Source organism: Poecilia mexicana, unplaced genomic scaffold (genome assembly GCF_051168715.1).
Source record: "Poecilia mexicana isolate PSO_F unplaced genomic scaffold, ASM5116871v1 scaffold_9, whole genome shotgun sequence".
NCBI lineage: Eukaryota > Metazoa > Chordata > Actinopteri > Cyprinodontiformes > Poeciliidae > Poecilia > Poecilia mexicana.
The window spans coordinates 27,757,113-27,784,666 of NW_028263378.1; the positions used below are offsets into that span (position 1 = coordinate 27,757,113).

The window sequence follows — 27,554 nt, forward strand, 5'->3', positions numbered from 1 at the left end:
TATTTTTATTCAAATGCTAATGGCCTAAACACCGCCTGCGCTATTTGTGCTGACGTAGGCGGAGATTTGCAGAGATGCTGAGACCAAGTGGCCGTGTAATAGCTCTGAGGTCATTACCAAAATAAATGTTTGTGCTTCGTTTCATTCTTACTTTTAATGACAGATACGCTGAGGTGTAGCTAAACACAGAGAGTTGATGGAAGTACATTAACGCTGCTGCCCCTTATTACCGCCGCACGTCAGTGTGAGGTGTTTATTTATTTTGGAGTGTCGTCAGCGAGAGCTCCTTCTGTGTGATGTTTGCTACTGCATACCGTTATATTTAGCTTTAGCTGCAAACGTGCGTGGATAATAGGGTGAGATTTCATTTTTAATGAAGTAATTAACAAAAAAGCGAGAAAAAAACCCATGGAAACAAAATTAGAGGTAAAAATGAATGCTTGGAGCTGGTCCTTCATTAAAGTCCTAATCAAATTAGTTCAAAGCTCAGGGCTTGGACGTGATATTTCGCCGGCTAATTATTCATTTAGATTTCGCTCCCGATAATTGGAACTTCGTCGGCTTTCAGAGAAAATCTCTGGAAATTAAATTAGATTTAAGGAGCGTGGGAGGACGAGGTGAAGTCTGTTTCTTGCAAAATTGGCCTTTAAACTCTGACCACATTTTTTTTTTTTTTTTTTTTTTCCAAATTTACTCCCACACATTTTGTTTTTTCTCTTTTGTACTTTCTTTCTTCTGAACAAATGAACGCGTAATTGTGAATTAGGCAGAAAAATTACACATCGTCCTTTGAAGTCTGACATATTTAAAAAAAAGTTTTTGTCCGCTTAATTTACTCAGATGATGCAAACATTCAGACTGTTGGTTTGTCTGAATGAGACAACAGGTTCCCCCTGTGTGCAACGTAGGCTTTTACACATCTGGCGGTCCGGTAGACTCGGTTCGACTGGGGAACAAAATTGCAACATTTATTACATTTTCAGGTAGTGCAGTTCGCTTCCTGGTAAAAGAATCTGTTTTCAGGACAACTATTATTAGTCCACTTCGTCGGCTTATATTAAAGGTTGGTGATTAAAAAGTGATAATTCAAAGAAATCCATAAGAACTCCTTTGTTTAGGCGACACGCAAGAAGATCCACGTAGAGGTGGCAGCATCATGGAGTAAAATGTGGGCAGAGTTAAATGGATTAAACATGCAGGACAGACCAGGAACAATAAGAGTTAAAGGCTGGGAAATACTCGGGTCAAAGTTCAACTTCTAGCAGAACATCTCTGTACATATTACCTGGGCTACGATGAAATTGTTTGACCAAAAGTACATTTTCTGCATTGCAGTCAAAGTTCAAACCTAAATCCAGTTGAAAATCTGTGGAGCTGAATGTGAACGTCTGAAAGCTCAAAAAGACTGTCGCATAAAAACCTCAGTAATCTCTGTGTTGGAGGTTTGCAGCTGCAACATCACAAAACGTGAAATATTTAATGGGCATGGATTCGTTCGCCAGGCCTCACCTTACCTACACGTATTTAAGATGGAGTAATAAAAATGATAATTTACATTGTGGATTACACCGCCAGTCATCATGCCAAACAACCCACTTTATGTTTTATTTTTACTTCGAGACCATTAAAAGCCACAGTTGCCGTAGCACGTAATGACCATCCTATATAGTCTAAGGCGCGGTTTATCTACCAGCACATTTGCTTTTTGTAAAAACTCCACCGTTTGATTGGAGTTGGTTTGCATCCGGTGGAGGCGTTCGCTCTCTCGCCCTAATAGCCATTATAATTAGAACTAATGGTGTGTGAAACGTCTAAGGAAACACGGTGGATTCCTCTGACCTTTGTCCACGGAGCAGAGTTCAGCCAGGTGTTGTTGAGGAGAAAGCATTTTTAAGGTCTCCGCATGTTCCGGTGGCGCTTTGCGCCGCGATATTCTCTCCAGGCTGTCTTTGATCCTTTCAGGGAGCTGTGGTGTTTAATCATCAGATATATCCCTCCAGTAAAGCTCTCGCGGGGTCCAACTCACTCCCGGCAGTGGGTTTAATGGAGCCAGAGACAGAAACAACACAACCATGGAATGAGTCTGAGTTGCTTCAGTGACATTTCTCTGTGTTTTAACCCTCCTCCACCTGCAGCTCAGTCTGTGGATTATTATAACCTACCGTAGTGCATTGTGGATTAGCAAGGCGAGGCTATCTGCAAAAACAGCCATGTTAAAAAAAAGACAGTAAAAAAAAAACCCAACAAAGATAAGGATAAATCTGGAATAGGACTTTTTTAATATTACTTTTAACAGTGCTTACTGTAAAAGTAATGTTACAGAAAGCAGCCATTTCCTGGTGGAATCTGACACACAATCATACCAAATCAGTAAAACTTAAAAACAATGTGGCTACTCAACATATCCAAGGAGATTTTTGCTGTTTGAACCCCAAACATTTAGTCTGGTGGGGTCCTGAGTGTCGAAGTGCACGCGAACACACCGGTGAGATCCAAAGAAGTGTCTGAGGTGTTCAGAAATACGTTGGAGGGATTAAAAAGGTCTCAAAAGATCTGCCACTTTCCTGTACAGAAAGTTCCCTACAACTGGAGGACGTCTGGTCTGGCGGACCAAGCGAAGTCCGCAAGAGTCGAACACCAGGTTAGAAACATAGAAGCATAGAAACAGACCAGTTTGACCAGCGTCTGGAAGTCTTGGGGTTTGGGGATGCTTTGCATCAACTGGACCTGACCAGCTCACCTGGATTCATGAAATCAACCGTGTTTGAGTCAAAACTCAGGTCTTGATCTGATTAATATCCTGTGGAGTGACCTGAAACAAGCCATGCATGGAAAAAAAAAACTTTAAACATTCAACAGCTAAAAATGAGATGTTTCAGAGAGCAGTAGATGGCTACAGGAAGCAAGTCATGATTTATTTGATTATTTATTTGTGTGAAGGAGAAGCCCAGGAGATTTACTTTTACAAGTGGAGGAGAGAGAAGGATGAAGAGGATATGAGGAAAGAAGTCTGAAATCACTGTAAAGTGATTTGTACTAATAATTGTACTTATTAGTACAAGATGCATTTAGTGGCAGCTGCATCCCAAAATAAAACTGCAAAACTGTATTAGCATTAATAGTGTATGGTGTCCCAACTTTTTCATTATAAAACATCTTTTTAAAATGTTTTTTGACGAGTAAAACGTGCCTCTTTTTGTTGTTAAATGCAATTAACTCACTTTCTTTTCCAGAGATAAATAAAAATAAGATCAGACATACATGTTTCTGAACATTTTTTCATAATATTTTGGGGCCAGCTATTTTCTCTTTTTTTCCCTGACTATCTATGAATATAGTTAGTTCATCAAAAAATGTGTCAAACACTTTAAAACTTTCACCAAGTGAAATATATCTGAAGCATATTTGTTGGAACACAGTCTTAACACGAGTCTGGGTTAGTTGCTATAGTTACAGCAACTGGTGGGCAATCGTGTGGAGAATTGGCAGAGCAGTAAGATGTCTCTTTCTACTATAATGTGTTTCAAAGTGTGTCTCATAAGAGACTAGGGAAGGGCCTTTTTTTTCAGGCATTGTGTATTGCTACGCATATAGATGTCCCACCTGCAGGTGCTAATGGTTAGTCACATTTGCCTCCGTCTTCCCCCAGATCGACTGGCCGGCTCCGCAGGACAAGAAGAGGGAATGTGTCTCCAAGGGGAAGAACAACCAGGTAAAGTGGATGCTAACTCACACAGCCCCTCAGACGGCTTCATCCGCCGGTTCGACAGCACGGCACTCGTTTTGAAAAATAATAGCTTATACTGTAAGTGCAACATTTCTCAGTTCACTTAATTACATTTTGTTAAGACTGCTAGGAGTCTCCAGATTGGAAACTTTCCAGTCATTCCATTAGCCTACAGAGAAGTCTATCATTCGGACAGGGTCAGGCTCAGCAACTTTTTAAAGCGCTCGGATTCAGCATGTCTTTTGTCTTCAGCTGCAAAAAAAAAAAAAAGAAAAGAAAGAGCAGATTGCAGCTCTGCTCGCAGAAAGGACAGAAAGCAATTGAGGATGGTGTTTGGTAACACTGCAGTCCAAACACAACAGGACGTGCCTGCAGTCAGAACATGCACACTGATTGGTCGGGTGCAGTCTGCACAACTACCACTGAATTTAGTTCAGGTTAAAGGAACAGTTTATAATTTGTTGTTCAGAGGTTATAAAAGGTTAACATAGCTCTCATCGATTCTCAAAAATGCCTTATTGATTTATGTCTGCTTAACGAACCTTAAACCTGTTGGTATGTTTACGTTGGGTGGTCATTTGCTTAGAAGCTGCTAAGTATTTACACAGGAAGTTGAGTTGTAAGATAGTCCATCACTAACAGTCGACCTGAGGGAAATAACTCCAACATGTGAAGCAGTTCTGGTCAGAGGAACTTTGTGATTTAAAGGTAAAGCAGTTCAAAAAGAAGTAGAAAATATAAGTGGTTTTTATTTTCTTTTCTACTCTACCCTACTTTTCATTTAAATAGTGATCTCAAATAGAAATGGTTTACATTTTCCCTCCCCAGTGCGTGTTTAATGTAGGAAGATAATTAGGGTTGTCTATTGGACCCAAAATCTCTATGTTTTGTTCCCTCAGCCAGTTAGTTATCACCTGTGCTTTATGACAAGATGCTCCATCATGCTGGAAAAGGCATGTTCATCACCAAACTGCTCTTGGATGGTTGGGAGAAGTTGGTCTCGGAGGACATTCTGGTACCATTCTTTATTCATGGCTGTGTTTTTAGGCAAGACTGTGAGAGAGCCGACTCCCTTGGCTGAGAAGCAACCCCACACATGAATGGTTTCAGGATGCTTTACAGTTGGCATGAGACAAGACTGGTAGTAGCGCTCACCTCGTCTTCTCCGAACGAGCTGTTTTCCAGATGTCCCAAACAATCGGAAAGGGGATTCATCAGAAAAAATGACTTTACCCCAGTCCTCAGCAGTCCACTCCCTGTACCTTTTGCAGAATATCAGTCTGTCCCTGATGTTTTTCCTGGAGAGAAGTGGCTTCTTTGCTGCCCTCCTTGAGACCAGGCCTTGCTCCAAGAGTCTCCGCCTCACAGTGCGTGCAGATGCACTCACACCTGCCTGCTGCCATTCCTGAGCAAGCTCTGCACTGCTGGTAGCCCGATCCCGCAGCTGAAACACTTTTAAGAGACGATCTTGGCGCTTGCTGGTCTTTCTTGGGCGCCCTGGAGCCGTTTTGGCAACAATGGAACCTCTCTCCTTGAAGTTCTTGATGATGCGATAGATTGTTGACTGAGGTGCCATCTTTCTAGCTGCGATACTACTCTTCCCTGTTAGGCCATTTTTGTGCAGTGCAGTGATGACTGCACGTGTTTCTTTAGAGATAACCATGGTTCACAGAAGAAAAACAATGATGCCAAGCACCAGCCTCTTTTTAAAGTGTTCAGTGGTGTCATTCTTACTTAATCATGACAGATTGATCTCCAGCCCTGTCCTCATCAACACCCACACCTGTGTTAATGGAGCAATCACTGAAACGATGTTAGCCGGTCCTTTTAAGGCAGGGCTGCAATGAAGTTGAAATGTGTTTTGGGGGATAAAGTTCATTTTCTAGGCGAATATTGACTTTGCAATTAATTGCTGTTAAGCTGATCACTCTTTATAACATTCTGGAGTATATGCAAATTGCCATTATAAAAACTGAAGCAGTAGACTTTGTAAATATTAACATTTGAATCATTCTCAAAACTTTTGGCCATGACTGTAGATTTAAGATTCAAAATGCTTTCAAAATTAATTTTCAGAACTAATTCTTTATTTAACTATATAAAGCCTAGTTCCAAGTCTTTTTAGGACATATACCTTTCTAAATCCTTTCTCTTGGATTCAGATTCTCATCATCAGCAGACAGACAGTGAGTTTTCCAGGGTCTGCACTTAAGCCTCACCGGGAGCCTCCATTTACTGAGGCTGCATGCTGTCCACCAGCAAAACATCCTTCCTTAATATTTTATAGTAACTCATATACTGGATGCACAACAGCAACTTTTGATGTGGTTTTCAGTGGAAAGGGGAAACAGTTCATTGGAGAGCAGGGGAAGCAGCAGAGCTTTGAAAATGGCTCCAAGTAGAGTTAAAAAGTCCATGTTAAATAAAATTAGGAGGAGCTTAAAAGTATTCATACCCCTCGAACTTTTCCACATTTTGTCGCCTTTCAATTAAGATCAGCATAATTCAGCATACACTTGTGAAGTGGAGGGAAAATGATACAAGATTTGAAAATGTACTTTGTTGTTCCAAAATGAAATTGAAGTAACATGAATAAATCTGCAAGGAAAATATAAACTTTATTTAACAGAAAACAAAACAAACAAAAAAAAAACAATCTGGCTGTTACGCCAATTATTGTTTTGGCTTACAGATTTGCTAGGTTTTTCTGTATCAAGCTGGATTGTCTGGCCTGCTGTTGCAGAGACAATATCAACAAGACGCAGTGAATTATTCATTCCGCTGGTATGCATCGTTTCTGAGCATCTGTTTTTCTTTTCCATCCAAAGAGCTTCATTCTTCATTCCTTGCTGTGCAGACATGAAAGGGCAATCCCCATAAAGCGCTGCATAAATTATTCTGTTAATTATTCCCTGGAACTGTCGGTGACTTTTTTCATCATTTTAGATTATTCAGATAATTTGACACAGCATTGTATGTTAAGTGACGCTGAACGCTCGTACTGCTTCCTTTTCTACTCTTAACAGAAGAATGAAAGCGAGCTTGTTTATAAATGTATTTCTAGAGTTCTCATTGCAGACTTTCCTTGTAGACTTTTCTCACCTGCACCATGGTGGCAGGTTGGCTGTTCATCTTTAAAAAGTCTCAATATCTCTTAAATTCATTAAAGAAAATGTAAGTTGATCTTAAATATGTTAATCACAGTTTTGTCATGGCGAGACTTTACTTTATAAAGGTGGCTAAATCCACCAGTAGCAAACTGGCTAGCAAGATATTTAACTTGTAAGCAAGCTAATTAACTAGAAGGCTGACTAGCTTGCTTGTGAGGTAACTAGCAAGCTAACTAGAATGCTAGTTAGCTAGCTAGCTAGCCTATAAGGCTAATTAGAAGGTTAGCTAGTATTCTAGCTAGTTAACTAAGGCTGATTATTTTTGCTAGCTCACAAGCAAGTATTAGCAGCTTGTTACAGGCTAACTAACTGGCTAATTTGCTAGATAGTTAGCTACTAAGCAAACTAGCTAGCTACTAAGCAAACAAACAAGCCTTTAGCAGCTAGTATATGACTCTCTAAGCCACTAGCTATCTATTGCCATTTTCATTATGTGAGAAGCAAAAAACTGCAGCCAAGAGATCCACAAATTTCACAGTTTTGGTTCCCTGTATGTCTTTTGTACATCTCTGTTGTGACAGAGGGCTTACAGTTTATTCATAATAGTCTTCAAAAGGTCTTAAAAGTTTTAAATTTGAGTTGGTGTAACCAGTGGTGAAAACATCTTTGCTTTAACAAACAACAAAGTTACTCCTGTTGCAGCTTTACTTTTTGAAAGAAAAACCCACTCCAATTATTCCCTTCTCCCACTCTTCCCTTCGCAGACTGAGTGCTTCAACTACATTCGCTTCCTGCAGAGCTACAACCACACACACCTCTACACCTGCGGCACCTACGCCTTCCAGCCCAAATGCAATTACATCGTAAGTATTCGTGTGTGTGTTTTTCTGGTTGGAGTCATGGCAAGCAGTGGCTGACAGGTGTCAACCTGACACGTCTGACCCCGGGGGGGCCCATGCCGCCGTGTGACAAAACGAAAGTAAATGCAACAGAAGAGAAGCATAGCACACAGGGGGTCGGCTGAATAATGTGAGTGTTGCCGAGTGGGTTTTTGAGTGTGCGCGCGCATGTTACACTGATTCGACGGGACAACATGGCAAGGGTTCGTGCACCGGATGGACGAGACTTGCAGCTCTGTCATGTGGGTCATAATTCAAACTGACCATGAACCACCTGTGCTCCCCTCATAGTTTTTTTTTTGTGTGTGTGGGAATTTGTGTTTGGTTGCAGAAAGCGGACGATTTTACCCTCAACCCGGCAGCTCTGGAGGATGGGAAGGGCAAATGTCCATATGACCCTGCCAAAGGCCACACTGGCCTCATTGTGGGTAAGTTGACATAATTATAAACTGCGACGTTCTGCACGCCTCCCGTTTGTCATTATTCACTTGTAAGGAACAAAGCTTCTTGGTACTTTTTCTCAGTCAGTAGTTCTTCAAATTTTCCTGACAGTCTTCCAAGGCATCTTGAGACATGGCTTTATTTTTCTTTTATTTTGTAATTCAGCTTTGAAGTTTGTGTGTTCCACCTCACAGAGACCTTTGAGTCGTTTAGGCAAAGCAAATTGCCTTAGAGAATGAATCACAAATGTTTGTACCTCTTTAACTTTTTCACATTTTCTAACGCTACAAAATGGTTTTCAGCATTTTTTTATATAAATAAAAGTCTGTTCAGTATGCTAATAAAAGTTCAGTATGCATTTCTATCCAGCCCTCCACTTTTTACATCAAGTACAGTCTTTTTTTTTCTCCACATTTTTGCCACAAAGTAGCTCGTGCTCAGGCAGTCATGAGAGTCTGTGGACGTCAGTTTTCAAGTCTTTCTACAGATTCTTAATTTGAGTTAGGCCTCTTTTGTAAGTAGATCAGTATTGTTGTTATCTGAGACTTTGATTGGAATGTAGCATTTAGCTAAATCTGATGATATTCACGACAACATTGTACGTTCATTAACATTTTCTGTCCCATTTAACGGAATCTATTCCAGCTTTGTGGCGTCAGCAGCAATCAGCTGTCAAGTCAACAGATTCTCCCACCAAATCCTTAGGAGTGACTCCAGGCCACTTTGGCTGCTTCTTTATTTAGTTATGTCCTTGTCCAGCACGAGTTGGTAGCTTTGCAATTGTGCAATACTCTCTGATGATGATGGTGGTGATGGATTGAACTCCATGCGGTATCCAAGGCTCAGCATATTGATTTCTAACCTGACTGTGCTTTAAACTCTGTCCACAACTTTATCCCCGACCTGTCTGCTGTTTTCCTTGGTCTTCATGATCCTGTTTATTCGCTAACGTTTTCTGTCTTTTCCTGAACCTAAGTTACACACAGAGCTACAAATGCAATACAAAACCACTTCTTTTAATTTGTAAAGAAAAATACATTTATGCTTTTCTTTACACTTCACAATTATGCTCTAGCGAGTTGCATCAACGATTTTTGCATGGTGGTGTGAGGAGAAACAAACTGTTTTGTAGTGTACTTTATGTCAAAAATGCAATTTGTTCCTGTTGTTATCGCTTAGTCTGCAGTGATGTTTGTCCTCTAGTTTGAGTTTAATCTGCAACAACATATAACTCAACGTACAAGAATCCAAACTAAAATGTTAATAGACCTTGAAAAAGTCCATGCCGTTTTCTCAGAAACATTTTGAAACCTTCCACAAACACAGTCTGCAGAGAATAATAGTAATAATACAAAGAAAATGAAATGGCTTGTTCACAATATTGTATGCATACAATAAGAAAATACAAATTTTTGTCTGACCCTGTCAAGAAGACGCTCCCCGCCAGCTGCTGTTGTTGCTCCAACTGTGGAACCTGAACAAATTAAAAGAAGCATTAAACCCGGCAGAAACTCTCATCGCTTCAGCAGCCAATACAATTGAGCCGAGAGTCCAGAGGTGCAATTTAGCTTTTTATGCTGCATTCACTTGATTGTGGGCAGCTTTAGTGACCCCACAGACGGCCATTCTTGCAGCATTTTTGTCCCTCCCAGCTGATACACAGAGTCTCTTTCAATGTATGCCTGTATTGTCTGTTGGGGAAAAAAAGAAGCTGAATTAATGTAAAGCTTGCATTTTTTTTTTCTTTACAGATAAGGAGCTGTACTCAGCGACGCTCAACAACTTCCTGGGCACGGAGCCGGTCATTCTGAGAAACCTGGGCCAGCAGCATTACAGCATGAAGAGTGAATACTTGCCTGCCTGGCTAAACGGTGAGAGTGAAGAGAAAAAAACAATAATGTGTGAAAATGTGGAGCAGAAAGAGGTGGTCACTTCTAATAAAATAAAATTATGTAGAGATGAAAAGAAATGCACTGTCCTGCTGTTGTTGGACTCATCACACTTTCCCCTCAATCTGGCACAGTTAAAGCACAAGTCTAACGATAATGTACAGTTTCCAAGTAGATTTTTACCCTTACATTAAAGGTTAACCAGCGCTGGTATTATCTAATGGCTCATTACCCATCTGCATTACCTCATCAGGAAAAAAATCATTGACCCAGGGCAACTTCCCATTGTCCACTAAACCTCTGAGTGGATCAACATTATCGCTGTTGTCAGGTGAACTAGATGAGCTAGAAGTAACAAATTATAAGAAAACTGGGTTTTATACAATTAATGTACTTCCTCTAGAATCTTCTGCCATCATTTGTTCAATGAAGGTCAATTTTAAGAAGTCGGTTTAACTCCTTGGTCTGTTTGTCCTCTAGTTTGAGTTTAATAGGAACTAACTCTTGTACCGACCAGCGTTTTAAGAGCATTATGAATGAAAATTAAGACCTGCTGCAGCACAACTGAAATGTACAAAAGAAAGGTGAATATTTTACATTATATTTGTTTTTTTGCACAGAATGCATAACAACGTATGGGTTATGATTGGAAGTGAGCCAGTGACAAAAAACTGATGACAAATTTACACTTTCCCATGATAGATTTAAAAAAAAGCTAATTAGCAAGGAGTCGTTAGCAGCTAGTCAGCTGTAGCCTCAACCACCTCGAATCACAGAACCCAATGAAAATATGTTGCTTATACACGTCTTACAATAAAATGTAAGGCATGTGATTAACGTATTTAAAGGCAACTTACATTTTTAAATGAATTTAAGACATTTCAAAACCTTACTTTTTGGTACAAGAATTTAAGACGTTTTTGAGAAAAGCAGACACCCTGACTTTGTTGTCTGAATGGCAGGGTATCTATCACCTGCTAGCCTAGTGTAGCTTTTATTGCCTATACTTGCTGTTGTAAATAACCTGTACAGTTACAGAACAGGCAAACATTAGTGGCAGAAAGCAGAGGTACAGCTGTTTCCTGGAGGTGACCCCTGAGTCGTACTCAGCTTATGTCTCCAGTGAATATACACCACGTTGTGTGTGTTCTCACTTTGTCATCTCAGCGAGCTGGGACACCTCTCACACGGCCTCCAACTCCATAACCACCGTCGGCTATACATCACTGAGAGTCATCCATTAGAAACAAAATGAACATAACTCATAGTGCCAAGCTGAAAATAGATGTAGTTTTCTGGGAACATGAACTCGGCCGTTCTTAAACTAGTGCTGGAAATATGAGCTGTTGTGTTCTTACTAAAGATTAATGAAAAACTTGAGAGAGCTGTGTAAGTTACAATAAATGTTTTAAATAGAAATTTATTCATAAAGACAAGTTTCTCTCTCTCTTTCAATCCATGAAATGTTTTTTTTTTTTCTCATATTCTTTGTCAAATTAAACACTTTTCTGCCCCGTCTGTGAAAAAAATTGGAACTTACTTTAAGCTAGTGGTATGGCTAATTTTGAAGTATTTACCTCTGTATGCTGCTGTAATTAACTGTATTGTATGAGAGCCATATATTTCTGGGCAGCTCTTGATATATGCGTTAGTACTACAAATGGCCCGTACTTGTTTATAAACATAATTCTGCTTCAGCTGTAGCTAGCAGCAGGTTAGCTTGCTAACGTCACCCTGTGTGTTTTTGGTTATAGAGTGGCCAGAAAAACCCTGTGAGATTTATTTTTTCAATAAAAACACATCTAATGTGTCCACAGATGTCTAGGTTAAAATTGGTCTGTATTTGCTCTAGAAGGGAGCGTTATTTCAACATGTTATTAAAAGTCTAAATTTAGCCGCCTTTCAGTCGAGCATGGAAAGCATAAGAAAGAGAGCAGATTATGCTGGGGGCAAACGCAGGACCTCTCAGTTATTAATACATGTAATAGACTTGTCACTGTTACAGAATTAAGGACTTTTTTGTGCTTTTTTTTGTTACAAATACAAATGAACTCCCTTTCCTCATCTGTCTGTGTCATTTATGTTACTGCAGTTCATTCAAAGAGATAGAAAAGTTAAATTTTTGCTGTAAAGTTGTCTGTTTTCCTGAAAACAAACATAACTGCCTCTGGTGATGTATAGAAAACATCTTGTCAGTGAACAACCTGTACTGTTTGCCTTTTACATTAAAATGCATGATCCTCGAAGCCTGTAAAAATTCAAAAATGTTGACATAAATACCTTTATATCTCTGTTTTTAGCTCTTAAATAAATAAACTGTGTTTTTCTACCTTTTCATACTATTACCACCAAATGGCAAAAAGGGTGAAATTCTTTCAAGTTGTATCAAATCAAGTTGTCTTTATGTAGCTATTTGTCTAATATGGCTTTTTGTGAACCTTACAGGCTATTTCTAAGTATAAGCTTTGACTACTTTTAGACCGAAAAGTTTTGCTTTCTGTAAAGATAAAAGAAACGCAGACGGGTTGCAACTTGACGTCATGTGCAAAAAACTGTTCACTCGCAATACCTACCGTTGGTTAAGCTTTCAAGTTGTCAACATAACACGCTAAATCTTTAGCGTATGTGTGATATATATATATAGAAGAAAAGGAACACAGTGCTTTGCTACTAATTGTCAACACTATGACAGCTAACAAAGTCAGGAAAAAGTTTTAATTTTAAAAGAATAGTGAAGGAGAGGGAAGTAGGTCAGTTATGCTAGCTTGACTTTGAAAATCTTAACACGTATATGTGCTGTGGAATTCAACGTGTTTTGGCTCAGTTGAAAAAAGAAACCCACACATCAACTCTGACATATCATCAGCAGAGCAGGTGTTCAAATTAACTAATCAACCACTTATCAATAATCGCAAAAATAAACATAAAGCTTGAAAACATAATTACTGAATGTTCTGCTCTTTGTGTGGGAAATGTTTGCGTGTTTTTCGTTGTTGAATCCTGATACATTAGTGGCGTCTGTTGCTTCGTGTAACGTAGCCAACACAGAGTGTGAAGATGAGTACTCTTGAGTTGTTGTTCACCATTTTCTGCATTACTTTCCCTTTGCTGTGGCACACTGCACTGAATTAATGATACCTGCATCTCCAGGTTTCATTTTGTTAGCTGAATCGTTCTACCGCAGCAGCACGGCTACGGATGGCAAGTAAAAGAATCGTCTTTTTACTCTCCGGCTTTATGCGAATGCACAAAATTTCCAGATGCAAACGATAACATGCAACACGTCTATATTTCTAAATCACAGCTGCATTAACGTTATATCAGGTCTAATAGGTCCATGCGTTACCTTAGCAGGGCCTGTTTCTCTGTGGGAAGAAAGTAAAACTGGAACCCCAACACACTTTGAATTGGTGTAGCTTACCAATCCAAGCTAGTCTTTTAAATTACATTCAGCATTTTGATTTAGAACAAAAACCCACTTAAAATATGTTTGATTAACTCAGGTTGAGGAGTAAAGACGGGCTACAGAAACGGTGGAAGCTAACGAGGATGTTTAATTTTCATCAAGCTTCACGTTGTTTTAAAAGACGAGCCTGAAATTTGAGGTGAAAAAAACTGAGAGCATGAAGCTCACTCCTCAGCTACGACAAAGGATTGTTATCATTTGGGTCGAGGAGGCGGGGGACAGAGTGAGGCACTTGGAAAGAAATGAAGGGGAGAGAAGAGGATGAAGTCACAGCAGGAGAAATGGATGATGGAAAAACAAGACATTAGGAATGGTGATGAAGAGTCAGAGAGAGAGAGAGGTGAGAGGAGACGGGGAGGTAAGCGAAGAAAGGAGGCGCATACAGATGAGGCACAGCTTCCGCCTCGCATGTCTGTTTATTATTCATACAGATATTGAAGTTTTTGTTATTTATTTAAGACCAGACCTGCGATGAAACCAGACTCACCTCAATTTAAGCCATTTCTGACCAAACTAAAAGCCTTCAATTGGTCTGGGCTTCGGTGAAGAGTTTACACCATCCCATTACGGCTGAAAATTTGACTCCTACCTTAAAAAGAATGGTCTGTCTGGGCAGCCAGTAAGTTCACAGAATATATATTTTTAAAAAAACTTTTTGGCATAAAAATGAATTTGAAGCCCCAAGCAGCTAAGATTTTTTTCTTTAAAAAAAAAAGCGTGATTGTCTTGAAAAAGCAATATCTACAACCTAATGAGGCCCAGACACAGAGACATAAAAAAAGAAGACGGCAGTGACTGAGGAAAGGGGAAAACACAAAATGGATCGCTAATAGTGAGCAGAGGAAGAGACGTGAGAAACGACTGGTGGAGAGGTGAGGCGAAGGGGGATGATGAAAGCAAATAGAGGAGGAGGTGAGAAAGGCCGACAGAGGATGAGATGGACGTGTCAAGCTAGCAAGCGCGGGGTGTGATTCAGGCCTGCAGGCTGAAACCGTCTCTGCTCACTTGTGATATATGTCAGCCAAGTAAAAATACACCCTCTGATCTCCTTTTTGTGCCTGTGTGTGTGTGTGCGTGTGTGTCTGTGTGTGTGTGTGTGTGTGTCCGCAGAGCCGGACTTTGTGGGCTCGGCCCTGGTGAGGGAGAGCAGCGGCAGCAAAGACGGCGACGACGACAAGATCTACTTCTTCTTCAGCGAGCGAGCGCTGGAGCTGGACTGCGACACCGAGCTCACCGTGGCCAGAGTGGCCCGCGTCTGCAAGGTAACCCGATCCGTCCCGGAGGCCGGCCCGGGCTCCGTAAACACACACCGATTCCAACGCCGATTGGCCTCAGCTAATGCAGTTAGAGTTAATACAGGAGCGCAGGGACGGATTTGACGTGAACTCACGCTTCTCTGCAGACTCGTCTGGGAATCAGCTGTTTTGTGCTTCGTCCAGCTGTGCTGGCAGCTGTTTCTGAGAACTTAATAATGTGCTAACCATCGTGGGCTTCAACTAGAGAGCAGTTTCAGGAATAATCTAGTGCAGAGGGCAAAGCAAAAGTATTCCCCGTGTTTCACTTTGATAAAATAGAGAGTAGAAGGCAGAGGAAAATGATAGATGGATTTTCTACTGCACTAATTCAACATGTTCAGCCCCTTTAACTCTGATACCCCGCTATAAAATACAGTTCAACTAATTACAGCCACTTCAAATTAAGCAATCAATCAAGTTTATTGCTATAACACATTTCAGTGGTCTCTAATCAAAGTCTGGACTGAACTATTGAGACTCACTTTATTTAATTTGACTGAGTTTGATTTATTGTACAAGAAAGAATAAGCTAAATTTTACAACCTCCCTCTGGGCATGCAGATGTGGCACAGACCTGCCAGCTTTGCACTACGGGTCAAAGTTCAGACCTAAATCCAGCTGAGAATCTGTGGAAAGAGTTGGGAAAATGATCTCCTTCCAACAAGACTGAGACGTTTCAAAGAAGGCAAAACAATTCACCCCCCAAAAGCCTTGGCACTGCAGCGTAAGCTAGCTGTACAAAGCTAACTCATGTTCAGTAGGAACCAAAACAGTTGGATATCTTGTGCAGTAGAAGAACACAGTGGAGAGCGCGTGCTACCAAACAAAGAAAGGAGATTAAGAGTGATCAGTGGCTTTTAAATCGTTTATTTTAACCCAAAGCAGCAGGAGCAACACACTCTCGGCTCGTCGCCACCTTGCGGAGACAATCACACTGACGTGGACATATCTGCTAATTAATTATTCATTTTCAAAATAAATGGCCTCATTAGCAAAACTAATTAGCTTTGATGCTGCGCCGTCCTTACGGCCGCACGTCACCAGCCTCTTCGCTGAGACGTGCTTGACTGTTCCTTAATGCACTGTGATGTTTGAATTGTTTGGATCACACTATATCCCGATAGCTTAGCACGCGTTGCACTGCTTCTGTGAGTTTTGCTGCTGCGCCACATGCATTTGCACCTTCTAAATCCTGTTTTACATCATCTGCAGAGGATAATAGGGACGATTCAACAAATTGGGTCTCCTTTGAGCACAAAGAAGAATACAATCCAGCACCACCTGTCTACACATTTACCGTTTTTTGTTTTTTTTAATGAGCGTTATTATTTTCCTTCTTTTTGTCCTTCATATCAGGCTTCAATATCTGAGGGTCAGAATGGATTTGAAAGCCTTTACGTGCAATTACAACAGTTCAGTCGGCGGGGGCAAACTGAACAGATTTACTGCTGAGCAGATAAAGAGGGAGAATAAAGATGATATTTGTCTTTGATGGGGTGAAGGGGAGGCTAATGAAATGCAATATAACAAAGCGCTAAAAGAAATAGAAGAAGAAAAAGCCTGGGAGCTTAAAGAGCGTATCCAGATTGAAAAATAGGGTTCAGCAAAAATCATTTGTAATCCTACATTTCTGAGTTCAGCACCAAGAAATATCCGTCTGCTTAAACCACCGACTTGCCGTTTGAGTATATTTATGTTGTCAGCGGACTATTACTTTGATCAGTTTACGAAAAAGCAGAGTTCGGCTGTTTCTTTCTGCCGCGTTGGCTTTGAAGATGTCGTTTCCGTCTTTGTTGTTGTTCAACAACGTGTCGATACGGACCAGTCAAAGAACAACTGCCTTCAGAAGTCAGCTAATTAGTACATGAAGTCCATCTGTGTTTAATTTGGTCTCGGTAAAAGTCCAGCTGTTCTGTCAAGGCCTCCGAGGTTTGTTAGAGAACATCAGAGAACGAAGACAGTCATGAAGATCCAGGAGGACGGCAGACAGGTCAGGGATAAAACTGGAGAAAAAGCTTGAAGCAAAGTTAAGTTACAATGCAAAATCTGAAACTGTGGACATCTCACAGAGATCTGTTCATTCCTAGACCTGTCACAATAATCAATAATTCAGTTAATAACAAGATAAATTAAAACCAGCTTGATCGTTTACATTTGAATGGCTGTTTGTTTTTCTCTGGATGACAAAAAGTCTTTAGTCTCAACCAGTCCCTGTTTTTGAAGGACAGTTTTGTTTATAGAGATGTCATAATTCACTTTATCTGTTGTTTCTGATATTTATTTCTTTTGGTTATGTAAAATGTCTTCAAGTTCATTACTAAATGTTCACTACAAATGAATGTTTACTGATCTTTAAGAGTGTGTACTATTACCATTACTATTTTATCGCTTGGAAAAGGTCTAAGAAACAAAAACATCATCGCAGTAACTTTTATCGTCCAGCAGTAAGACAAGCCCATGGACGAGTTTCTCCAGGTCTTGCTGGGACATTAGTCCTTTAATCCTAGAAATGTTCTACAAGGCGATACAAGGCCGACTTTGTAACCATCTTTATGTGGCTCCGAAGGCTCACCTCAGATCCAAAGTGGACCACATGTGGAGTGAAAAGAGGGAGGCTCAGCTGCTGTTTGTGGTTCTTTCAGGGTGATCTGGGCGGCACCAGGACCCTGCAGAAGAAGTGGACCACCTTCCAGAAAGCCCGGCTGGAATGCTCCCTGCCGGAGCGCCACGTCTCCTTCAACAACCTGCGGGCCGTCTTCACGCTGCCGGGGCCCGACTGGCGAGGGACGACCTTCTACGGCATCTTTCACGCTCAGTGGTCAGTATGAGAGGAAAAGGCACGCGGCCGGACGCCGGAGATGCATTACTCCATATTTCAGACTCAGCGGTAGAGTTAATTACCGCATTAGTGCTCCGCCGCCCGCCCGCCGCCGACGTGTCAGAAGCCCTTAATGATATCGCCGAGCGGCGAGTCGCTCTGATAAGATGGCTCCTCTGATGTACTTTGTGTGATTAGATATTTACAGTGTAATTGTGGGGTTTTAATTTAAGTTATTACTGTTACAGATGTGAGCCATTTAGAGCGCGCACCACTCGGGCGTCCTTGGATATGTTTTTATTGCTTTTATTAGAGGCTGAATGTCACACAGATTTAATGTGGTTTTAAATGGCGATAAATCTGTTTCCTAAAGAGAACCGTTGTCTTGACCTTGAAAGATTCTACGACAACGACGAGCCGCAGCGTCAGGACCACGGTGGTGAGGTCTCCACTTAGAGAAACACTGAAAACGCTGGAGGATAATTTCATGTTTACAGCAGAAGCATAACATACACAGAAAAAACAATCAAAACTAGATAAATCCAACATTTATTCAGTCAGTACAGTTATTGGCCACTGTAGGAGTATTAAAACGTCCAAATCCAATATATTTATAAAGCACATTTTTTTAAAAACAGTACATTTGCTAAAGGTCCTGATATATAAAACAGATAAATCCAAGACATGAAACACTTTTAAAACAGAACAGAGACATTAAAAAGAGCCACTACTCAGGGCCAAACACTATTCATAAAAGATGTGCTTTTATTTTTTTAAGTTTAGTGGTCTTTATTGCGCAGTAAATAGACAGGAAGGAGAAGGAGAATGAGGATAAAATAATGATGTCTGTCTGATGTTTAAACACAGAAACAGAAAAAGTCTCCCTGTAGTTTCCACCTCGGACAACTAAGATCAACTGATCTGAGGGAGATGAAGCTGAGAGGAGAAAAGGAGCAATAACATTTATCTATTTACCAGCCAACATTATGATTTTAAACATCAACTCTGATTCATTACAACACTGCAAACAACATTACCAAGTATTTTTGTCTAGTTTATGGAGCAAATTAGTGTGGAAAAAAAGACAAAATCAACCTACAAGTAACTATTCAGCAAGATACAGGAGATTAATATTGATTTAAAAGGTAATAGTTCACTTATAATATGGAGAAAATGTCTCGTTATACATGAAAAAATCTCCTGGTAGAACTGGTAGTTTTTTTAATCAGTATTAAGCAATTATTTATTTAAAACAAGCTCCCATTTCTTGCTATAAAAGTGACTCGTAAGTTAGTTTTACCTTATTTCAAATGTCCTAAGATTTTTTTTTCCAAAGAGACCAGAAGTACTTTGTAAGATTTAAATCTTTCCGTCATAAACACAAATACGACGGCAATTTACAACTATTAACTAAACTATTGAATAAAGATTACAGCTGACAGATATACCCTCTGGTTTCAGCGTCACAACCCAGCTGCTTTATTTCCCCCTGGAAGCCAAAATCCATCACAGCCCTGGTAATTTCCTCCATAAATTAGACCTCTTAAACATTTATAAGACATGCCGAAAACATCTTCCTCTCTCTTCTATTTAGCAAACTTATTTAATATTTTAGATGTTGCAGCCACTTTGTAAAGACTGTAATTTGCTTGACCAATTGTAATACTGTAGTGGTCCCAGCCAGGTACAGGTGGGGGTGGGGACTCTTTTGGAGGAAAGTTTGAGATGTTCTCTGTCTCCAGGCGGACGCCTTTGAAGTGAGCTTTTTGTATTCTTCAGTAAGATATCGTGTCGCGGCTTTGAACCGCAAGCTTTCTTTCTTCGTTTGGGGTTTCTTCAGCTGCTGAAAGGCTTCGACCTTACTGACCCCTTGCATGCTATTGTTTCATCTGAAAATTTCACGCATGTGCACAACGCTGAAGTGAAAAACGACTGTTCTTTTACATTCATAGCTGCGCTGCAACAGTAGAACGATTCAGTTAAATTGAAACCTGGAGATGTAGGGATTATTAATTTAGTGCACTGCGCCACAAAATGCAGAACAACAGTTGAAGAGCAACTCAGACATTAGTATTATTCTTCTTTTTCAGCTACGTTACACACAGACTTGGTGTCATAGCAACTGACAACAACGCCTCTACATATACCGAAGTTCACCACCAAGAAAATAAACATTTCCCACGTGAAGAACAGAACATTTAGTCTGTTAGTTTTATGTTTTTAGGCTCGTTGTTTATTTTGCAAGTATTAAATGACCGCTATGGTAGATTAGCTACCACTGATATTAGCTGATTTAACACAGTGGTGGTTGGTTAGCTAATTTAAGCAGCTGCTCTACTGATGATCTGTCAGAGTTGGTGTGCGAGTCGCCTTTTTCTTTATTTTGTAACTAAACCAAAACACACAGCACAGCACATCTACTTGTTGAGCTTGTCAAAGTCAAGCTAGCATAGCTACTTTTTTTTTATTGAATCTTTTTCCTGACGTCGTAGTGTTGACTATTAGTAGCAAAAGCACTCCGTTCTTTTTTCCTTTACATATCACACATTTAAGATTTAGCGTGGTATATTGACAACCGAACAGCTAAAACCAACGGTAGTCATCATCAGTGAGCATCTTTTTGCCCTCCAGCAGGAAGAGGGCGCGGGATTTTGGGCGTGTGACGTTATGCTGCAACGGCTCTATAGCCGCCTCACCTTGATAGAGATAACATTAAGATAACGTGACATTATGGAAATAAATAGTCAGAAGGTCACTGTCGATGCTTTTTGCTTAACCCATTAGGAATTTAATGCCGCCGTCTAGGTTTGACATTATAAAATCAGCAGCTCTCCTCCCAATTTGCCCCTATCCAGATAAATCACGACATAAGCTCATAAAAACAATCTTATTCTGTTGTTTGCAGCTTTGTGAAAGCACTGCAGTGTGCAATCCATTTTGAAGCTAAATCTAAAACCGTGTACGTCAATAAATGTTTCCAACAATAACACACACAAAAAACAGCAGGAGGCTGAAAATTGTGACTTTTACAGATCCCTGAGTACAAGTGCACAACATTATTTTGGTAAGCGGCATTGCCTGCATGTCAGTGTCTGAGTGGCTGAATACAGAAAGGAAAGAAACTCATTCCCAGGCGATGAGAATGGAAATCAAATGTCATATGATGGTGACAAATGTAATTTAATCTGCCTGGGTCACGAGTCAACAGCCAGTTTTAGTCCCACTTGCTGTGTGAGATGTGTGTGTGCGTATGCGAGTGTGCGTGCGTGTGTGTGTGTGTAAGAAAAATAGCCTCAATATTAAACGAAATGCAACTCTTGAGTCACAGCAGCCGCCACTTGCCTAAATTATTTACAAGAGTTTAAACATCAGATGCATTTGCCACAAAAAAGTGGGAAATGTATCAATATGGCAGTTTATTCAATACAAAAACTGCAGCAGCGTGAATAATCCAGCTTCTCCCGACACAATCTGTCTGCCTTTTCTTTTTCACACTTTGTTACCGTCCAACCACAAACTTCAGCGGATTTCGTCAGGATTTCATGCGACAGAGCGGCGCAAAATGCAGCAACGACGTCGTGAAGTGCCAGGAAAGTTAATCATTTTAGACAGTTTTCAAAATTGTTTGCGAATCTGAAAAGTGTGGCTGGGATTTCGTAAGCCGCCATCACAGATTTTTGAGTTGTGTCAACGTCAGCTTTGTGCATCCAGCTACTAAAATGGTCGTCACTCGTTTCTTTTGCTAATGTACCATTGGAACATGTCTTGTACTGAGATGTATAATAAATGTCTTTTGTTTTAAAGAGCTTTTGCTAAGACTGGAAGATAATAATAAAAATAAAATGAGAATTCTGACTTTTTTTGAATTGACGCCTGTCTACATCAGTTTTCAAGTTTAACAATCGATTGTCAAATCAAATCAAAACTCTACAAGAACTCTTTGTGATAAATGACAGAAATACCCCAACTTGGGATATCGTTTGTAACATTTAGGTTGTTTCTGAAGCATTTTGTTGCAGTAGATTCCATTGAGATACATTGAAGTAAAGGCGGCTTTATTAGTAGCAATGGGATTTGTTAAAACCCTTTTACAAGACATATTTCTATGTATAGAAATGACTTTTTTTTGTTGCTCACATTCACTTGACATGCCAGTGACAGACGTTTCTCTCTTATTTTCACGTCCTCCGTCCCGTTTGGCCCGTGTCAGGCTTTCATTCAGCAGACAGATAATTCATCCGTCACTTTTTCCCCGCCGCACACGGCTGACTGCCTTCCTCTCTTGTCGTGTTTCAGGGGCGATGTGGACGTGTCGGCCGTGTGCCAGTACCAGATCGGCGACGTGAAGAAGGTGTTCGAGGGCTCCTACAAGGAGTACAGGGAGGCGTCCCAGAGATGGGGGCGATACACGGGCGCCACCCCCAGCCCGCGGCCCGGATCGGTACGAAACCCCACTCAGAGTCCAGGGACATTTCAGGAAGCAGGAAAAAAAACAGCGTGAGAAGCAGGAGAGGTGGGATGAGAGAGGTAATGAGGGAGGCAGCGGGGAGGAAAAGAAACAGGTGATAGAGAGAGAAGTGTGGAGGTGGAAAACAGTTGAAGCTGGCACGTCACAAAAAAGCTCAGGGCATAATGGGCCAGGACGGAAAGGAAGGAAGGTAATGGAGCAAACGGCGGGGAGGCAGGGCAGTCAACCTCCACGCCAACTAACCATGCCAACCTGCGCCAGCGCCAACTAAGAAGTCTCCTTCCCTCCATTCTCCTCTCTCTCTCCCCGTCTCTCCATCCTCTCCCTGCGCCGCAGTGCATAACTAACTCAGACAGGGAGAACGGCTACAACAGCTCCCTGCAGCTGCCCGACGCCACGCTCAACTTCGCCAAGAAACACCCACTGATGGAGGACAAAGCTCTGGGTCGCCCCCTGCTGCTGACCAAGGGCGTCAACTTCACCAAGCTGGCGGTGGACCGGGTCAGCGGCCTGGACCAGCGGGCGTACAACATGCTGTTCATCGGCACAGGTAGGGAGAGGCTCCGTCACCTTGGATATCAGGGAAAACATTGGTGTGTTTTTATGGAAAAATATAAACTCCTGTAAAAAAAAAAAGAAAAAAAAGTAGTCTTCCAGTGGCATTTCACCTCATTACACTGCAAAGACAAAACTTTACCAAGAGTTTTTGGTTTAATGTCTGGTGCAGTTATCTTACTACACCTGAAATAAGACAAAACTGACTTATAGGTAACTTTTCATTGAGACGTAGGAGTTGTTTTATGTAAATAATCCCTTAATGTTGATGAAAAACTGCTTTCACTGGCAGATTATTTCACTTATGAGAAAATATAAACACCTATAAAGAAATATAAATAATCTTTCAAATGACATTTCACTTAATTCACAAGGAAAAGAAACACCTACATACACTTGAAACAAGATAAAATTAACTTTTTATAGAAAAGATTTTTTTTTTTTGCAGAATATAGAAGCTTGTTTTATATAAATGATTTCTTAATATTGATGAAAAAGCTCCATTAGCAGATTATTTAATTTATAACTCGTACTTTTTCATCAATATTAAGAGAAGATATACTTAGTTCTTTGAGCACAGCAGTGCAGCAGCTGCAAGATACAGAAAGAGTAAGACATAAATGTACAGTACTGATCGTAGGAATACAGTTTGGTCCAATTTCAATGATTCAAAAACAGCAGCGCCACGCTGGCATCTAAAAACAAGGGAAAGAAAGAGATAAACAATTCAGAATAACGGCTTTTCTGCCATCCCCCGAATATTAGTCATAGTTTAAGAAATAAGCTCCATAACCATTTGTAACGACTCTGAAGAAATTTATTTTGCAAGAGTCACTACATCTAATTTTTCTTTAGGATTTCGGAATCCAGTTAAAATGCATCTGGTTACATTTATATTCACAATTTACATTTCATATTCTTTACTCTGCTTCTTTTTCTGACCTCTTAGCAATTATCCACCGCTTTGTCTCACATAAAATCCCAATAAAACAAACGTTGCAATGGGTATCTGCAGCAAAACGCAAACACATTTGAGATAAAGGCACTCTTCAAACAGAAAAAAACTTAAGATCAAACTTGCAGCCTTCACACTCCGGCTCAGAATGCAGCTCATATTCATCACCTCAGACTCGACGTTTCGCACTCCGAGGCGTTTTGACGTGTGCTGATAAAAAGTGCTCCCTGGTTGCAAATCATCCTGATCCTTGCAGAGCAGTGCCACCCGAGAGAACATCCTGTTCCCCATCTTTAGTGGAGAGGAAGACAAAAAAAAGGCAACAGTGTTGAATCGTCTCTGTTATCTGTTGCACACGGACGAGTTAGGCCTTACGAGCTCTGGCCAGAACTGGACTTGTCATGTTTGATTACATAATGTCGGTCGGCGTTTCTTTTTATTTGGATCTTCTAAGTGTCGCGTGGAAAATCCTTGAATTTCCTTTAAGTGTTTACAAGGTTTGGAAAGTGCTCCTTGATTTCTCTATAAAGTCCTTGAAAGTGCCTGATATTCAAACTGCACAGTTTTGTAACAAAGTTCAATCTAACGTTCGATTAAAAGCCTAAATTTGAAAAGTGTCATTTACAGTTGAAACCAGATATTTTCATTCATCTAATAAAAAAAATAAGACGGACACTTTTTCTTTCACTGGCTGAAGTTAAATCAGATTAAATGTTTATTGTTTTAGGTCAGTTAGAATCCCCAAAATTATTTCTATGCCGGAAGTGAGAACAGTTTTTGTAACTTTCTTCAAATCCGGAGGTTTGTGAAGATAAGCCATTTCTCGAGCTAAGCTAGCCTTAGCTTAGCTCGAGCTAGCCCTAGCTTAGCTCATTTGTTTTAGTTGTAATTACCCAGAATTCCCTGCGTTTCCTAGGATTTTTAGGTGTACCAGGATTAGTTTTTTTTTGTTTAGTTCTGTTTTTTTGTTTTTTGTTTTTGTTTTTTTTTGGTCCCCATCAAACCAACACTCCTTCTTAATCAAACCAAGCCAAACTTTCCAGACAAAGGAACTGGAGTTTGATTAAAGCGGACTAAACAGAGCTGGTGTGAATGCACCCTAAGTTAATATGTGTGGTGAGAATGTATCTTGAATATGCTTGAATTTTGCGTGTGTGTGTGTGTGTGTGTGTGTGTGTGTGTGTGGGGGGGGGTGTGTGTGTGTGTGTGTGTTTGCGTTTGTTTGTAATACCTTGTGGGGACGATTTTCCTGACATATGCTACGTTGTGGGGACCAATCGCTCCTCGTGGGGACCTGAGCCTGGTCCCCACGAGGGGAAACCCTGTTTTTGGGTCAGGGGTCAGAGTTAGGGCTAAGGTATGAATTGAGTTTTGGTTAGGGTTAGGGTTAGGTATGTGATGGTTAGGGTTAGGAACAGGGTAAAGGTAAGGTTTAGGCTGTAGAAATGAGTAGAAATGAATGGAAGTCAATGGAAAGTCCCCACAAAGATAGCAAAACAAACATGTGTGTGTGTGTGTGTGTGTGCGTGTGTGTGTGTGTGTTTGTGTGTGCTGAGGGAACTCCGTGGTGTCCGTTAAACAGGTAAGAGCCTCACAGGCTGTGGCAGCAGCCAGGGACGGCCGCTGGAATTAGACACAGTGGCACACAAATAACACACCATATGGCCAGACTTCAGCTGGCTTTCAATTAAGGCCTTCATTTGCATGCCGAGAAACACCTCCACGCATCAAGGGAAACGTCTCACCTATGCACGGCTTAATTAATATCTCCGGTCAGCAGGAACAGGGGCCCCATATGTTGGCAGCTCTGATCAGGAATCGGCTCGTCCGCTCAAGACTCCTCATGCTGAGTAGCGCTGGTATTTAAAACGCAACCGTTTGCCATTCAGAGCGGCACGTGGGCGGAGACGGTGCGACAGCGACAGAGCGCGGGCCAAACCGGACAGACACGTGCCACGCACACACACGCAGGTGCGCGCGCTCTTCCAACTCGCCGCGCCTCGCAGCACAAACCCAAAAGGGGCCCCAGGCAGACGCTCAGAGTGCCGGTCGGGCTCCCGGCTCGATTAGCTATTAGCCACAGCGTGCTGACAGCTGATGTGAAGAGAGAAACAGGGAGAGACTGTAGAGACAGTTTTTCTGCGGGATTGAGGGATTAGCTGAGGCTGCATGATGATACGCCTTCTGCTTTCTGTGCCTCTACATGAACATACGTGTGTTTCGCTCCTCTCTAGCCTCCTGAGCTAGAGAGGGTTGGGTTCTTGTGGTTGTGCCTGACACTCTTAGTAAGTAAAATTGACTTCTTTCTGGCTTTAGGTCAGGTTATAATTTTATTCCCTCCATCAGAACACACCTGCAAGGTGTCCACGCATCCTTAAAAAGTTTTAAATTCATTAAGGCCTTAAAATGCCTTAAATTAATTTAAAACATGTAAGTTAGACTTCAGTACGTAAATAACAGATTTTAGATTTCCTCATTGCAGGACAATTTAATGTCTTGTATTCCATTTAGTTTATTTTTTTTCTGAGACTTTTCTGTCAGGCAAAAGTTTGAGTCGCACACAGAGGTCTTCATTACATTCTGTCTCAAGGCGGTTGACTCTGCTGCTGAGTCTGTGGATTTGCATAAGCCTTGACTTCAGCCTACTCCTTTTTTTGGTCAAATATTTGTTTGTAAAATTGTATTTTGTTCTGTTTTCTTTTTAGTAAAGTTGTTGATTTACCATAATAATGTCAATCTGAATCTGAATAAACTCTTGCTAGCTAGCCAGCGGACGTTTTTACTTTGAAGTCATATTTGAGATATGTAGCTTTTTTTTTATAACAACTGAAGGTAACATGGTTACTTGATTGGTCTTTAAATTTCACTATGTGGCTGGAAAATGCACAGCACTGCCCCTTTAATCACCAGGACCTCGGTGGATTTCAGACCGTCTCAGACATCAAGGTCACCCCACCAGCTGCGCCTGAGACCATCTTCATCACCGGGGATCTAAACTTGTTTCTCTCCCTCCTGGAGCACCAGCTCCCCACGCATCACGCTTCTCTGATGCTGCTGTCCCCCAGGGTGCTAAAAGCGAGCAGAAATGCTAATCTTTTTTAAAATCGTCTTTAAATAGTTTCTGCTGCGAAAAGAAGCCGGACTTTCCAGCTGGTACATTTTTAGCCCAACTGGCCTAAAAAGTTTAGAAAACTCGTCTGCGCGCTCCACTTCATCACCGCCGACATGCTTCACAGTTTGTTTTTTTTTCTCCAGAAACTTTTAACAGGTAGAGTTATCATCATTAAATAATTTCAGAGCTTCTCCTTTTACAAGACGAGCAAATATGATTAATGCCGAGAGCTTCACCTTGTGCTTCAGAAAGAAAGAAAAAAAAAAACGTCTTAAACGTGATGGGAATCTGAGCTTTTTTGATCATTTAGGCTCAAAAAGGAACAGTTAAAGCCCGAGGCTCACAGTGTAGCTTCATATAGGGCCATGAAGTACAACAGAGATTTTCTTTTTCCTGCACATGATCATATTTCATCATTAATATTTAAACAAACTCCTTTGAAGTTGCAGGTGTGAATTTATTCGGCTTTCATGAATATTTAAATAAAAACACTCTGCAGCCACTGATCATAAATAGTTCATGTGATTGGTATAGATTCATGGGTCAATTTACTGCACAGAATCCCAGTTGAACCAGTGAACCGCTGTGCCGTCCCAATGTTCCCAATGTTCCAGCTTTAGACTAATTAGACTTCAGGAATCTATTATTATGGAAAAAATATGAACAACTTTTTTCATATCTAATAATGTTTCCACTCATCCATAGGTTTTTCCATCCTCTTCTCCATCTTTTCTTTCCATCCTCCTTCTGTTACCGTGTCCTTCCCTCTTTTCTTTTATTGACCCTTTCAGCCTTATTTTGTCCTGTCTACTCTTCTTT

General features: G+C 40.8%; 1 protein-coding gene across 3 annotated transcripts in view; it reads left to right on the top strand.

Moving 5' to 3' along the window:
* The window catches only part of sema4c (sema domain, immunoglobulin domain (Ig), transmembrane domain (TM) and short cytoplasmic domain, (semaphorin) 4C), a 129,710-nt gene that overhangs the window by 93,054 nt on the left and 9,102 nt on the right, over positions 1 to 27,554 (top strand). For all 3 annotated transcript variants that reach the window (XM_088009081.1, XM_088009080.1, XM_088009082.1), the window contains 8 exons: positions 3,650 to 3,712; positions 7,602 to 7,700; positions 8,068 to 8,164; positions 9,929 to 10,048; positions 14,643 to 14,794; positions 17,470 to 17,645; positions 21,942 to 22,086; positions 22,450 to 22,663. In XM_088009081.1, the coding sequence (XP_087865207.1) occupies positions 3,650 to 3,712; positions 7,602 to 7,700; positions 8,068 to 8,164; positions 9,929 to 10,048; positions 14,643 to 14,794; positions 17,470 to 17,645; positions 21,942 to 22,086; positions 22,450 to 22,663 (1,066 nt within the window). The remainder of the gene's footprint in view (positions 1 to 3,649; positions 3,713 to 7,601; positions 7,701 to 8,067; positions 8,165 to 9,928; positions 10,049 to 14,642; positions 14,795 to 17,469; positions 17,646 to 21,941; positions 22,087 to 22,449; positions 22,664 to 27,554) is intronic.